This window comes from Schistocerca nitens, chromosome 5 (genome assembly GCF_023898315.1).
Source record: "Schistocerca nitens isolate TAMUIC-IGC-003100 chromosome 5, iqSchNite1.1, whole genome shotgun sequence".
Lineage (NCBI taxonomy): Eukaryota > Metazoa > Arthropoda > Insecta > Orthoptera > Acrididae > Schistocerca > Schistocerca nitens.
This window is the reverse complement of record NC_064618.1, coordinates 639,624,979-639,641,807: the sequence shown is the minus strand read 5'-3', so window position 1 is coordinate 639,641,807 and position 16,829 is coordinate 639,624,979. Positions and strand designations below refer to the sequence as shown.

The window sequence follows — 16,829 nt, the reverse complement described above, 5'->3', positions numbered from 1 at the left end:
TCCTCATGCCAACAACAGTTTGGAATAAGAATTACACAGCATGTCACTTCTAGACAGTGCTTGATCTGGGGGGGGGAAAGGTTCCAGTGCTGATGTTACTTTAACACTTTTCTGTGCATTTTTAAAGTGTGAATACATCTCTCCATGTCCCAGATACCGTTCTCCACAGGACCCACAGACTATGACTAATGTAATGTAAATTTGTTTATTTCAAGTTATAGTGCTAGCACAATGCGAGTCTTGAGATTAAGTTAATACAGTAGATTGACTACAATGACTATAGCAGAATTCTCTGAGCATCTAACTAAGACAATGTTAGAAATGGTTTATCAGTAGACATTTTAAGACTCCTTCAAAGATATACAAAGTGTGATTGGAAAGTTTTAAGAATGGGCTTGTGATTGTACAATGGTGGTACTTACATGCTACTGTGATGCATCTCCTTCAAAATAGTCCCCTTCTGACTGAACACATCAACTCCAACGGTGTTTCCACTTTTGGAAACATTAGTGGAAATTGTTTTCCTGAAGTGTGTTAAGGACGCTCTCCGCATTTGCCTTGATGTTTTCAATCGAGTCAAGTCGCTTTCCTTTCAGTGAAAATTTCAGCTTCGGAAACAGAAGTCCGCAGGGGCCAAATCAGTGGAATATGGCAGTTGTGGATGCCCAAGAATTTTGAATTTGGTCAGAAATTCAACGATGGAGAAGGCACGATGAGCCGGAGCATTGTCATGGTGTAGTACCCAACTCCTGTCTTTCCACAATGCAGGCCTTTTCTTCCGCACCTTTTCGCGCAGATGCTCAAGAACACATTTGTAGTATTCCTGGTTAATTGTCTGTCCTCCAGGGGTAAATTCATGATGGACAATACCAGTAGAATTGGAGGGGGGGGGGGGGGGGGGAAAGAAAAAAAAAATCGCCAACATTGTCTTCACCTTTGACTGTTGTTGCCGTGCTTTTTTCAGTTGTGGGAACCTGGAGTCTTCCACTGCGAAGACTGCATTTTGATTTCAGGATCATATCCATATACACACGATTTGTCACCTGTAATTACCCTATTTAACAAATGCGAGTCATTTTTAGTCTGATTAATCAGTTCTTGGCACATTTCAAGTTGGTATTGTCTCTAGTCACTTGACAACCCTTTTGGAATGAATTTTGCTGACACTTGACGCATGTTCAATCTTCAGTTAGAATTGACTGAACTGGATAGAAACTTAAATTAAGTTCATCAGCCATCTCCCTAATTGTAAGTCTACGATCAGGGCGCACTAAGTCGCGAACTTTCACATTTTCATTCGGTTTTGAGGTGGAAGGATGGCTAGACCGTGGTTCATCTTAAAATGATTTGCGGCCATTTTTAAATCTGTTTAACCAGACAAAAACATTTGACTGGCTCATACAATTATCTCCAAAAGCTGTTTTTAATAGTTCATAAGTCTCAGAAGCTGATTTCCCGGTTTTAAAACAAAATTTCACACAAACTTGTTGCTCCGTTTTTATGTCCATTTTCACAAGCCCTAACAGACCTGCATTCAACCAGCTACCACAATGAACTGAATAAAGGAAATGCAGTTTCCTGTCAGAGGGTGTTAAAGGACAAGGCAATGACTCCCTCCCCACCCTCTGTGTACCTGCCTGCCAACCCAGTAAGCAGTAGCAGATCCATTCTTCAAACTTTCCAGTTACACCTTTTATGTTAGAGAAACTGCACAATTATGGCATAAGATAAAAATATTACAAAACATATAGTGGTATTTGAAGATAAAATGCAGTATCAGAAACAAGTGTAACTTAATTTCAAAGTGATGAAGCAAAACACATCATTATGGTTGATACTTCCTGCAACTGAACAATACTGAACAATACTCCAGTGTAAACCATTTTATGCAGTCTGTCTTCATTTTCTCTCCCGATTCCATTATCTTTCTTTCTCACTTACAGTCTGCTGTCTCTTCAACCACCATTATCTCCTCTCCCTGTGTCCTTTGGGATGGCTTGCACGGAACTTTGAGCTCTAGACCAGCAAATTTTAACACATGGGTGTAGTGGATAGGGGCAAGTGGGCGAATTTTTTCGCATTAAAGTTCACCAGCCTGATGGGGTCCAGACCCGGCATGCCTACACATCACTGCCACTGTTTCTCACTGACCATCAATCTCTCTTCTCTCTTTGGCTACCACCGATATTGTCTTCATCCACATCTCTCTCTCTCTCTCTCTCTCTCTCTCTCCTCCACCCCCACCCCCCAAACTGGTGCTCTCCCCCCTCTCTCTTCCACTGTCACTGTCTCTCTGGTACTCTTTCAGCACAAGAAGAAGTGGAAGAAGTCACAGCATTTTTAAAGAGGAGCATATTTGCCTTTTTTGCGCTCCGACAAGAGTATGTTTCAGCTGACTCCCTTCTTTTCCCTGTTATAGGGGGGGCATCCAAATGAAAACTGAACATCGCCACAACACTACCGTGGCACGATTCCATCCAATAGTAATCACCACACTCATTTAGAAATTTATCCCACTGGGAGACAAGATGACCAAGTCCTGTTTTGTAGAATGCGATTACCCACTGACAGCTCCACAAACACACCCATTCTTGCATTTCCTAATCAGACTGAAACCAATGTTCATCCAAGTCTTTCTTCAGGTCGCTGAATATTTGAAAATCACACGGCGAAAGATCCAGACTGTATGGAAGATGTTGCAGTGCTTCCCAACTAAATCACTTAAGTGTAGCCTTTGCCCAATTGGCAGTGTGGGAATGGGCATAATCATGCAACAGGATGATTCCATCTGACAAAATTCAGACAGCCTGAGGGCACACGGCAAAGCCAACAGTGGAAACTGTGCCGCATTCCACCTCCAGCCCCTTCCCCAAAAAAACCAAAGCTGTTCACAAAAGTTCTGGTAAGGTCATGATAACATCCTCCTCTGATTGCAGGGGCCCTATGCTTGTTGAGACCCTCGAGATATTTTAATGCATGTGGTGATTACTTTTGAATGGAACCTTTCCATGGTTCCGCTGTGCTAGGTGTTCAGTTTTCATTTCACTGCCCCTTATAGCAGAGAGTGCTGCTTACATATACCAAGTTCTGTAGGTCAGTGAAGCTTTGACAACTTGTTTATGTACTCTGATACACACAAAGAAAAACTAAGCATGCATTGTATAGGGTTAAAACGAAACTCTCTCATCCAATGCAAGTTCATTTTACACTACTTTACCCAGAAATGGACAACATCTTTAGGCTATACCTACAGTATAAAAAAAAAGTGTTTGATTTGCAAATATAAAGAATCTCATATGACAAAATAATTTTTTTGGAAGGAGTTTACACTACCAGGGGCCACCATCGAATAATTTCCAGGTCCAGAGAGCTTGTATAGACATGAAGTGCCTATTATACAAAAAAGCGTACCAAAGTTTTACTCGTGTAAAAATGGCTCCTGGAAAAACAGTATGCATCTGACTGGATATTGCATGCACAAGTATGGTAACTTCGAATCTCTGAAGCTTGGCAATAGATAACGATATCGAATGAAGTTTGCATGGTTCTCTGAACATCTTAAGAACACATGGTAAAAAATTGTGACGATCAGCCATGAATAGAAATTACCGATGTGGTCTCCCCTTAAATGATACAATTCATTATAGAAGTCATGGTTTTTTGGGTTTTCTCAGGATCCACCCACAAACAAACAGTCCTTTTATAAGCTGCCTAATGCCTACCCTAGACCAAACATAATGCAAAAGAACCAATTGAATTGCTTAATTTGTGTGGGCTATGGAAAGAGCCTAATATTTAAATTTTGAGGCTGAGACTGTAGGGTAGCTACAGTATGACAGTTCTTCCAATAGGCATACAAATGGTCGCTAGCCCAAGGGCTATCTAAAATGATTGACCCCTTACCTCTCATCAATATAATATGACACCCTGAAAAATCTCTTTTGCATGTGCGACTTTTTAGATCATATTTGGACCAACTGTATATGCGAAAATTACCTGCCAAATGCTGGAAATGTATAAAGTAGTAAAATATATATGCTGCTGAAATATCTTAAAGAAACAAGTGAAAGGTATAAATGATAAAATTTCTAGATACAACAGTAATTAATTTCATTTGTTCATTGTGCTTAGTCCACTGTATCAAGAAGTAGAATGCATACAGTTCAACAGGGCAATCATCAATGTTGTTGTTGTGGTCTTCAGTATAGAGACTGGTTTGATGCAGCTCTCCAAGCTACTCCATCCTGTGCAAGCTGCTTCATCTCCCAGTACCTACTGCAACCTACATCCTTCTGTATCTGCTTAGTGTACTCATCTCTTGGTCTTCCTCTACGATTTTTACCCTCCACGCTGTCCTCCAATACTAAATTGGTGATCCCTTGATGCCTCAGAACATGTCCTACCAACCGATCCCTTCTTCTGGTCAAGTTGTGCCACGATCTCCTCTTCTCCCCAATTCTATTCAATACCTCCTCATTAGTTATATGATCTACACAGCTAATCTTCAGCATTCTTCTGTAGCAACAGATTTTGAAAACTTCTATTCTCTTCTTGTCTAAACTATTTATCGTAGGTTTCACTTCCATACAGGCTTACTTTCAGAAACGACTTCCTGACACAAATCTATACTCTATGTTAACAAATTTCTCTTCTTCAGAAACGCTTTCCTTGCCATTGCCAGTCTACATTTTATATCCTCTCTACTTCGACCATCATCAGTTATTTTGCTCCCCAAATAGCAAAACTCATTTACTACTCCAAGCGTCTCATTTTCTAATCTAATTCCCTCAGCATCACCTGATTTAATTTGACTACATTCCATCAATGTCTATAATCTCAAAATCACAATTGGGAAACTGCAGTTTTATAGCAATTTCTGGTAATGCTAGTAGACAGTTTTATGACATTCAAAAGTCACACAGACACAACTTGTTGACTATTGAGAACAAATTTATTCTGCGTGTGTGTGTGTGTGTGGGGGGGGGGGGGGGGCGCAGGGAGGAGGGGACACCAGAAAATATATAGGAGCCAGGGAAACAAACAGATACATATATCAAATCATCTGTTGACGAACGCAGTTAAGTTCCAAGTAGAATGAAGTATCTATTATTCATTGTTAAGCATTTAAATGCAGCCAGTATTTTCTGCACAGAGACAATATACACCTATCAATACATAAGTTCACTGGACAAAATATTAGCGACTCCCTTAAAGGGGCAGACTAGTAACTTTGGAGCACTCAAGATGGTGTAGAACTGGAACGAGGCAGTCATGTGACCACTGCTTACAAGTCATGGTAGCCAAGCCATGTGCATGTGCCAGATGTTTGCATGGAATCAGTTCAATAAGACGTGTTGATGTGGAGACGTAGCAGAATAGCAGACAGGAGGTATTGTGCTTGGATGTTCCCATGACCTGAATGTGAAAGAAGTTGCCCGATTTGCCAGTGTATCAATGTGGACTGTTCAACATATCTACAAGGAGCTGTGTACCACTTTGAGAAATGTAACAAGATGTAAGGAGAGTGGTCATAAAAAGATCCTAAATTACAGCGAGCAGAGGAGAGTGTTACACCTCTTCAATGACAGCTGGTTTCAGACCCAACAGGAACTGTTGTTGTCAGTGCACATATATCGATCTGAATGAGTTTCCAAGTTAATACGGCAGGAAACAGCATGTAGTGACATACGGAGTCTGGTACCTCACAACAAGCAACTGCTCATAGTGGTACCAAGCCGCATGTCTATAATGGACCAAACAACACAGAAACTGACTGGAGGTGTGTAGTGTTTACTTAGGAGCCACGAATTCACCATTTTGAAATGATTCAAGGTGCTTGGTGCACCAGTGGCCCAACAAGGCACTTAACCCACCATATGTAGAGGGTGTGTTTCACACTGGATGTGGTTCTGTGACATTTCAAAGGTGCTTCTTGTACCACAACTTCAGCTCACCATGAAAATGAATTTCAGTATTTCCTGCAGCATCCTGGGTGACCAAGTTCTGCTCTTTCTTCTACATCTTCATGATCTGCAGTGAACACTCCACTCTTCAAGGATGACAAGATATGCTCACTAGCCTGCAAGCAAACACTTATGTTTTGACTGGCCTGCTAAATAATCCAATCTTCATGCCACAGGAAATGTCAGCAGGGGGCGAGACATACCAATCGACACATCTACAATCTGGTACTGCTATGCTATCTAGTCAATGAGTAGCTTCAGTTGGATATGGCACACCTTGCCTAACTGAGCCCACTGTCAGGGCTAGAGGTGGAGTTATATTGTCTGTACATCATGAAAAAAAGATATGGTAGGATACATGTCCCCCACCCCCATTAGCCATGGACCTTGCCATTGGTGGGGAGACTTGCACACCTCAGCAATACAGATAGCTCTACCTTAGGTGCAACCATAACAGAGGGGTATCTGTTGAGAGGCCAGGCAAATGTATGGTTCCTGAAGAGAGGCAGCAGCCTTTTCAGTAGTTGCAGGGCAACAGCTTGAATGATTGACTAATCTGCCCTTTTATCACCATCAACAAAATGGCCTTGCTGTGCTGGTACTGCGAACAACTGAAAGTAAGGGGAAACTACAGGCTTAATTTTTCTCAAGGACATGCAGCTCTATTATATGCTTAAATGATGACGACATCCTCTTGTGTAAAATATTCCGGAGGTAAAATAGTCCCCCCCATCTCTGGGCAGGGTCTACTCAGGACAACGACGTTATCAGAAGAAACAAAATTGGCATTCTACAGATCAGAGCATGGAATGCCAGATCCCTTAATCCGGCAGGTATGTTAGAAAATTTAAAAAGGGAAATGAATAGGTTAAAGTTAGATGTAGTGAGAATTAGTGAGGTTCAGTGGCAGGAGAAACGGGACTTCTGGTCATGTGATTATAGGGTTATAAATACAAAATCAAATAGGGGTAATGCAGGAGTAGGTATAATAATGAATAAAAATAGGAGTGCGGGTAAGCTACTACAAACAGCATAGTGAACGCATTATTGTAGCCAAGATAGGCACGAAGCCCACACCCACCACAGTTGTGCAAGTTTATATGCCAAGTAGCTTCGCAGATGAGGAGGGGGAGATTGGGGAACTGTATGATGACATGAAAGAAATTATTCACTTAGTTAAGGGAGAAGAAAAATTAATAGTAATGGGGGACTGGAATTTGATAGTAGGAAAAGGAAGAGAAGGAAAAGTAGTAGGTGAATATCGACTCGGGGAAAGGAATGAAAGAGCATAATATGATCATAGCTAACACTTGGTTTAAGGATCATGAAAGATTCATAGTTAACATGTGGTTCGTGAAGAAAGGTTGTAAGTGTGGAAGATACCTGGAAACACTGTAAGGTTTCAGTTGATTATATAATGGTAAGACAGTGATTTCAGTACCCGGTTTTAAATTTTAAGACATTTCCAATGGCATATGTGGAATCTGACCACAATTTATTGGTTATGAACTGTAGAAACTGCAAAAAGGCAGGAATTTAAGGAGATGGGTCCTGCATAAACAAAAAATTAGAGGTTGTAGAGAGTTTCAGAGGGAGCATTGGGGAATGATCTACAAGAACCGGGGAAAGGAATGCAGAAGAAGAATGGGTAGCTTTGAGAGATGTGAAGGTAGCAGCAGAAGTACGAAGCATGTATCACTAGGGGGGCAAGATAGCTGCTACCTATAGGAAAACTAAAGAGACCATTCCAAAAGCTTTAAGTCGAAACAAAGTCCCAGGAGTAGACAACATACTGTTAGAGGTACTGATAGCCTTGGGTGAGCCAGCCATGACAACTCTTCCATCTGGTGAGCAAGATGTCCAAGACAGGCGAAATACCCTCAGATTTCAAGAACAATATTATAATACCAATTCCAAAGAAATCAGGTGTTGACAGGTGCGAAATTTCCAAACTATCAGTTTAATAAGTCATGGCTGCAAAATATTAACGTAAATACTTTACAAAAGAATGGGAAAACTCTTAGAAGACAACCTCGGGAAGATCAGTTTGGATTCTGGAGAAATGTAGGAACATGGGAGGCAGTACTCACCATACGACTTCTCAGAGAAAATAGGTTAAGGAAAGGCAAACCCCTGTTTACAGAAATTTTAGACTTAGAGAAAGTTTTTGACAATGTTAACTGGAATACTCTCTTTCAAATTCTACAGGTGGCAGCGGTAAAATACAGGAAACGAAAGGCTATTTACAATTTGTACAGAAACCAGAAGACCGAGTTGAGGGGTACAAAAGGGAATCGGTGGTTGAGAAGGGAGTGAGACAAGATTGTAGGCTATCCCTGATGTTATTCAATTTGCATATTGGGCAAGCAATAAAGGACACAAAAGAAAAATGTGGAATAGGAATTAAAGTACTGGGAGAAGAAATAAAAACTCTGAGGTTTGCCGATGACACTGCAATTCTGTCAGAGACAGCAAAGGACTTGGAAGAGCAGTTTAACGGAATGGACAGTGTCTCGAAAGGAGGGTATAAGATGAACAACAAAAGCAACATGAGCATAATGGAGTGTATTCTAATTAAATCAGGTGATGCTGAGGGAATTAGATTAGGAAATGAGACACTAAATAGTAGACGAGTTTTGCTGTTTGGGCAGCAAAATAACGAGTGATGGTCGAAGTAGGGAGGATATAAAATGTAGTCTGGCAGTGACAAGGAAAGTGTTTCTGAAGAAGAATAATTTGTTAACAGCGAGTATAGATTTACGCATCAGGATGTCCTTTATGAAAGTATTTGTATGGAGTGCAGCCATACGTGGAAGTGAAACGTGGACAATAGACAAGAAGAGGGTAAAAGCTTTTGAAATTTTTTGCTACAGAAGAATGCTGAAGATTAGATAGGTAGATCATGTAACTAATGAGAAGGTACTGAACAGAACTGGGGAGAAGAGAAATTCATGGCACAACCTGACTAGAAGAAGGAATCAGTTGGTAGGACACATTCTGAGACATCAAGCAGTCACCGATTTAGTACTGAACAGAAGCATAGGGGGTAAAAATATTAGAGGGAGACCAATTACATTAATTCAGAAGGTTGCAGTAGTTACCTGGAGGTGAAAAGGCTTCCACAGGACAGTAGTACGGAGAGCCACATCAAACCAATCTTTCGACTGAAAACAACAACAACAGCAGCAGCAGCAGCAGCAGCAAGATACATGTAACTGCCCATTATTATTACTAATGCTTTTACAATTTTTTCACTATAGAGTACATGTCCAACAATAGGCCTACACATACAACATGAATGGCATTACTACGAAAAACTAATAGGACACTTTTTAAATTCTGTTATTGTACAAATCATCTTTTTCATGCAGGGTATATAAACACACTTTGTGACAACATATGCTTGTGGTGGAAACATGTTAGATAGTTGCAAACTCATGTATACATACCAAAAACAGACATTGACAGCAGGTGAATTATTGCTGTTACTTAAACTATTTCTTGCTATATACTTTAAAAATATAACCTTAAATGGTGTTCTCATACCACACATCCCTAAATAGTAAGAATTCATTGCAACACTACTGTTGAAACAAGACCGTATACTCTGCTTGTGAATTTTCATTATTGAGGTATGGTACATTTTACGTTCACAAAACAACGGACAATTTTAAGAACAATGAAACGAGCAAGCGACAAGAAACCATGCAAACTTTTCTCTAATGATCTAAAAATCCTACCCATTCCCTGCATTTATATATCAGACATAGTTAGGCACACACTTTTACTCAAAACAAAACTGTCCACGATTACAGTACCAGGTCAAACAGTGACATACATGTTAGTCATTGCAACACCACACTGCACCAAAAATGTACATATCAGGCAGGAACAAAACTAAACAACAGGTTATGCGTGCACACACAGAATCTCATGTAAATACACATCTTTAAAAAATGTGTGACATCCTCCCTACTGCAAAGCTGCTTTTACTCAATCTCTCACGCACAAAAACATGTAATTTATGGTTTTCATTGTAAAAATAAGTTGTAAATGAAAAAGACAGATACATTACTTGGAAAAAAAAAAAAACCAGCACTTTAATGATATTTGGAAGTTGAAAAACAAACATATAAAAATATTTTCTGTTCAAAATCTTGAGTACAATATATGTACTGAAAAAGAGATTTACACAGACAAATAAATGAAGACATTTGGTATAAAATTAAGTTATGGGTAAATGATTTTCAGGTGTATGTGTACAATGTTTCCTGTAATAATCATGATTATATTCATGCAGATCAAGGTATGTAAGAAATATTCCGGAGAAAAAAACTGAATGCATGTTTTATCAAGATTTTCGTGAGTTTTTGGCTTAATGCTACAAGAGTGCAGTTCACAGCAGTTTGAAGGGTATGGATGTAGATGATAGCAAAGATGTGGCCTACTTATAACTCAGCACGTAACTATTTTTAGTAAGAGTAAGATTAAAAAATGTTTACATTTGACCGGCTTTAAATGCAAATACAAATAAATGAATATAAAATGCATGGGCTATGTTGCATAGGTTCGATTCTATGCCTCACCATAAAATGAAGTATAATCCAATACGACCAATAAAAAAAATGAAAACTTGACACCTATCCAGCAGCAGCTAGTAATTGCCATTGGAAAGTAATGTAAAAAATACATTCATTCATCGTGTTCCTTAGTCCATCACGAACTGCCACTGGGCGAGCAAAGATACACAACATAGAGAATCAACTGTGAGAAATATTCTGCACGGTTTATTAACACTTATGTATCACCAGACTGCCTAGTACTGTTTCTGTTTGCACAGTAGCCAAAGGGGGTGCCCCTTCTTAATAAATTATATATATATGTATATTTACTACTGCTTGCTTAAAATTTACACTGATAAAAATGATATTTATCAAAGAACTGCGGTTAGTTACATGCTATAAGCATAGGAATCTCTTCTAAAGGAGCATTATCAAATGTTATTTCCTTAGCAAGCGTTTTGATCAGAATGGAAGCATCCAATTAAATATGAGCACAACAGGCAAAGGTTTTTACCACATTGCCTTGTTTTCAATGAAATGAATACTTAATTTAATTCTGGCTGGAACACAAACATTTTAATACAACACAGTTTCTTTACGACAGCTACAACGGATCGTGTCTGAAATACATACCTCTACTACCGCTTCCAATGAAATATAGCACGAAGGCAAAGCACGCTATGCCTGTTAATATCCTCCATGCCCGCTGCTTTAGGCGGGATGTCATGACACAATTACAAGAGCCTGTAGCAATGATTTTCACATAAAATTACTGTTTGTACCACAACCTCCGCATGACACTTTCCAACACACCTCCTCCACTGTCGAGCCTGCACTGAGCACTCAGTGCACTAACTGGTGACCAAGGTTACTATGGTGACTACTGAAGCTAGTGTCTCTGGAAAAACCAGCTGCTGAGTATGCGCGTCAGGTTTCTGCGCGTGCCCACAGATGCTGCGTTACCACGGTGAGCATAGATGATATATACACACAAACTCATACACACACACACACACTTTTTTGTCTAGCACCTGACATGCAACAATCCACGGAGTTGATCCTTCACGAAAAGAACCGAAGTTGTTTAAACGTCTCCCAGCTAGCACTCAAGCTTATTTCAAGGTGGATATTGAGTTTAGGTTCAGTTGAAAATTCAAGATTGAAAAATCAACCTGTTACACAGCTTATTTCAAGGTGGATATTGAATTTAGGTTCAGTTGAAAATTCAAGATTGAAAAATCAACCTGTTACACAGTTTACATCAAGCTGTAAAAATTTAGCTTGAATTAAAATAATTTTCCCAAGCTTGAAATAAACTAATTTCCCTGGACGGCTGTACAGCAGATGCGCGCGCAGCATAGCTTCCATAGACGTCCACGGGAAGCGCCACAAGCGTTTATAAGCCTTGCACTGACTCTGCTAGGTTTATGGACATTTTATTTTTGTGACGTGCGTTAATGATTGTTGACTGTTGTGAAGTTTGTTTTATACTGGAAAATAGTTCGGAAAGTGTGTGGCGTCCCCTGCCTTACTGCTACACCGGGTCTGAAGAAGATATATAGTGTATTACAGGTACGCTGGTGCATTTTTCTCTAGTGGTACGTTATTATTACAAATGATAAATATTATTACATAACGTAAAGAAAGTGAAATGGATTACCAGCTAAGAAAACATATTACAAGTTGTTCAGCAAAAAGAAGTCATTTTAAACTAGCTCACTAGTACGTGGCACCAATAAATTAAAACTTAATGTTATTTTACCTTTTTAAAATCTCGCCTTTTTATATATATCGCCATATTACATTTGTTTACTTGTAAATACTCGCATGTGTCACACCATGAATGAATAATCGTGAAGTGTGAAAAGTTTCTTTGTGAATACAATTAGTAATGACATGGTGAACGGGAAAAAGTGCATCAAGAACCAGTCACTACATAGGTGTCAGTCTTTTTTATTTGCGTAGCTTTGACTGGTCTTCAATTGCTCTTAATTTTGTTGTTCCCTAGGTGAAAAAATACTGCAAGGCCTACTGGTACGTCTTACTTTTATTGTTATTTGTAATGTGGCTTAAATCTAATAAAAGGCAATATTAAAACATGACAAGGAGAACATTTTATGTTCTTTTACATTTCAGTTCCACTGAACTGGTAATTTCTTAAATTCATTTCGATTTCATCTTTTATTTCATTTTGATTCAGTTTTACTCACCAAAAAATAATTGTGGATAGAATAAAACGTCTACGTTTTTCTTCTAAACGGTAGTTTCCTTACAAGTTTACAGTATAAGGTGTATATGATTTCAAGTAATTGTTTCTTAATAATTCAGGTTAAATGGCCCTGAAACTGTTAGAAATAGTGATGTGTGGCTTCTTCACGAAGTCATCTCAAAATTACGCAAATGTCATCTTTACTTTAAAAATTTCAAACAAAAAGTTATTTAAAATTACTTTAAAAACTCTTTGGAATGAAGTCACCAGAAGCAGCTGCTTACTCAGTGACGTTTATACTAGTTAATGATTCTTACTACATCAGTGAGTTTGAAGTTATTTTGCTAATCTGGGGCATAAATTATATTTAGGTTGATCAGTTTCAACTTTTTACATTTTTTATGTTTAGGTATGGCTAACATTTTCTTTTACCTGTTACAGGATCATTATACCAGCAGAAGTCAGCGATATTTGATCCTGCTCTGGTCTGTGTGCTGGGCCTGGAGGGGCTTCAGAATAATGAAATTTTAAAATAAAACAATTTTAAACACTTTGAAAATAAAAAATTTTAAACATCCATGTCTTGATAATTTTTTCACACCATTTCCATTGTGATATTTATTTAATTAATTAGGTTCAATAAATTCAGATTAATAATTATGTAGCTTAAAATAGGCTGTAAATACCAGGCTGTATTCCACGTGTGTAGATACAGCTGGAGCCAAACTTGATAAGTCAAGCTTGAAATATAGCTTGAACTCTGCCAACTCTGCTTGAATCCAACTAATAGGCCTGAATATTCCAGCTTTGATCAAGCTTATATACTTGAACTTTACATCTGGAAACAAGTTTGAAACCGGCTTACTGTGCTATCTGGTCTATGTGCGTGCTGTAATTAATCTAATCTTATCCTCACGATTCCTATTGGAGCAATACAAAGGGCGTTGTAGTATATTTCTAGAGTCATCATTTAAAGCCGGTTCTTGAAACTTTTCCCGGAATAGTTTCCATCTATCTTCAAGAGACTGCCAGTTCATTTTTTTCAACATTTCAGTGACACTCTCCTGCGGGTCAAACGAACCTGTGACTATTCGTGCTACCCTTCTCTGTATATGTCCAATATCCTCTGTCAGTACTATGTGGTACGGTGCCACAGATAAGGAGTATTCTGGGATGGGTCGCACTAGTGATTTGTAAGCAAGATCCTTTGTAGACTGATTGCATTTCCCTAGTATTCTACCAATAAACCGAAGTCTGTACCGACGACTCAGCCTATGTGATTGTTCTACTTCATGTCCGCATTAAGCGTTACACCCAAATATTTGTTGAGTTCACTGATTCCAGCTGTGACTCACTGATATTATATTCAGCAGACGCGTTGTTCAGCAGGTAGCTGCCTGACGCCTAGTGGCACACGTGGTCTATTTTGTAATTACCAACAGAGTGTGTAATTTTCATTGCCGTCGCGTTAAATATTTGAGATGTGGTAAAAGTGTGAAGATTTACTCCTTTTTGAACTAAGTCAGTACCATCATAAATAAATGAATGGAGTTCAGAATACAGAAGAAGTTATGATTGTAGCAAGAATCCGAGGAAACAATACACTGTACCTCAGGCACATCCAGTAGAGTTAAGTGATATCGGTCCACAATTAAGGTGCATTTATTTAAAATATTTGTGTAGTTTATATACAAATAGTTCAACTACGAGCGCAATTTAAAGTGCCACGAAAGAAACGCACATCCATTGAAGACTAGTTGTATCAACATTAAATGTCCAAACTGCGATATTTCGGTCCTTTCGAAGAAATGCTATTATGATCATTTATCAAATGAAACATGATGCATCTCTCGCATTTGAAGAGATTGAATTTGCATCTTTCCAGAAATTCAGTGACTGGACGCAGCACATTGAGAGAAACTTGTCACTTTCCGTTAAAAAGCGTGGGTCTTGTTGTACTTCGCACGATGCCACAAGTCATTTGTATGTCACTGTTCAGCGCCATATGGAAACCCAAGGGGCTGATACAGTGGGAGGTGTCTGTCCTTTCAGCATCCAAGCTTTACAATGGAAAAGCCAGCAGAATTGCCTTAATTTAATCCTCCTATCACTGAAAAGATGAGTGTTAGGGCTAGTGGTGTTGAGAAACAGCTGAAATCGTTTAAATTGAACAAAGCTCCAGGGCCCAATGGAATCTCTATCAGATCCTAAACTGAATTCGCGACTGAGTTAGCCACTGTTCTGACTGTAATCTATTGTAGATTCATCAAACAAAACACCAAGGCCAGTAGGTGGAAGAAAGAACAGGTCATACCCGTTAACAAGAAGGCTGGTAGAAGTGATCCACAAAACTACCGACCAATATCTTTGACATCCATTTTTTCTAGAAACTTGGAACATATTCTGAGCTCGCAAGCGAGATATAATGAGGTATCTCCATGCCAAGCAGCATAGATTCCGAAAACATCGATCATGCGAAACCTAACTTTCACTTTCCTTACATGACGTATTGAAAGCTTTGGACCAAGGCATTCTGGTAGATGCAGTATTTCTTGATTTCCGAAAAACATGTGACTCAGTACCACATCTACGCTTCTCGAAAGTACAATCAAATCGTGTATCAAGCGAAATTTTGTGATTGGATTGAGGCTTTTGTGGTAGGCAGGTCGCGGCATTTTATCTTGGATGGAGAGTCTTTGTCACATGTAAAAGCAATTTCGAGTGTGTCGCAGAGAAGTGTTTGGGACACTTGCAGTTCATGTTGTGTATTAATGACCTTGGAGACAATATTAATAGTAATCTGAGACTTTTTTTCTATACGATGCAGTTACTTATAGTGAAACATGCTGCATAAGTACTCAGTCAGTTCTTGACACGATTTTAAAGTGGTGCAAAGGTTGACTACTTACTTTAAATGTCCAGAAGTGTAAAACTGTGCATTTCAAAAAACTAAAAAACGTAGTGTCCTATGACTATAATATTAATGAGTCACAGCTAGAATCAGCCAACTCCTACAAATGCCTGAGTGTAACATTTTTAAGGATATGAAGTGGAATGATCACATAGGCTCAACCGTGGGTAAAACAGATGGTAGGCTTCGCTTCATTAGTAGAATACTGGGAAAATGCAGTCACTCTACTCTCACTCGTGTGACCCATTCTGGAATATTGCTCAAGTGTGTGGGACAAAATAGGACTAAAGGGGGGGTATTGAATGTATACAGAGATGGGCAGCACGAATGGCAACAGGTTTCTTTGATCCGTGAGAGAGTGTCACACGGAAGCTGAAGAAACTAGATGGGCAGACTCTTGAAAAGCGTCGTAAACTCTCTCGAGGAACTCTACTTACAAAGTTTCAAAAACCGGCTTTAAATGATGACTCTAGGAGTATATTGTAACCTCCACCTTATCGCTCATATAGGGATCGTGAGGACAAGATTAGATTAATTACAGCAAGCACAGAGACATTTAAAATCCACATGATGACAAAAAAAGATTTATACAACACTGTTCGATATAGCGCAATGAAATAGGTGAATCAGGACACTAAATTACAGGAATAAGGTAAGCCATATTTTACCATTAATGATTTACATAGAAATTGTGCATTGCAGTACGTTTTTAAGGTCACACCACAGGCGGCGACACACACACACACACACAGTCCAAATATATCGTTCTATCTTCCGAAATTTGTCCTAGTTCTAGAGTTTGGTTAGCAGATCAGTCAATATCTCTCTAACAGAACCTATGTCCAGTAGTTGAAAGAAAGTATAGGCCAACACCCGTCTACCACAAAGGCAGCAGAAGTGATCTTGTATCTCCATCATCCATCGGTTACAGCATGTTTGAAAACCTTTTTAGCTTGATTGTAATGACGCATCTCGAACAGAATGACTTCCTCAATGGTAACCAGTATAGATACCGACAACAACGGTAATTTGAAACTCAAACTGCACCTTTCTCACATGACACACTGAAAGCCATGGATCAAGTCAGTCAGATTATATGCAGTATTTCTTAGCTTTCGAAAAGCATTTGACTCAGTACCACACCTATGCTTATTATCGAAAGTAAGATAGTATGGGACAGCAAG

At 39.1% G+C, this 16,829-nt stretch overlaps 1 protein-coding gene and 1 long non-coding RNA gene across 3 annotated transcripts in view; one reads left to right on the top strand and one right to left on the bottom strand.

Moving 5' to 3' along the window:
* Positions 1-11,409, bottom strand: part of LOC126260025 (galactosylgalactosylxylosylprotein 3-beta-glucuronosyltransferase I) — a 45,189-nt gene extending 33,780 nt beyond the window's left edge. Inside the window, exon 1 of one of the 2 annotated variants that reach the window (XM_049957190.1) lies at positions 11,159-11,409. In XM_049957190.1, the coding sequence (XP_049813147.1) occupies positions 11,159-11,252 (94 nt within the window). In that variant the 5' untranslated portion in view covers positions 11,253-11,409. The remainder of the gene's footprint in view (positions 1-11,158) is intronic. The other variant, XM_049957191.1, reaches the window with a different exon arrangement.
* Positions 11,410-11,910: 501 nt separating this feature from the next.
* On the top strand, positions 11,911-13,313 carry LOC126260903 (uncharacterized). Its single transcript, XR_007546659.1, has 2 exons — positions 11,911-12,097; positions 13,176-13,313. It is a non-coding gene; the product is annotated as an uncharacterized LOC126260903 (long non-coding RNA).
* The last annotated feature ends 3,516 nt before the right edge of the window (positions 13,314-16,829 follow it).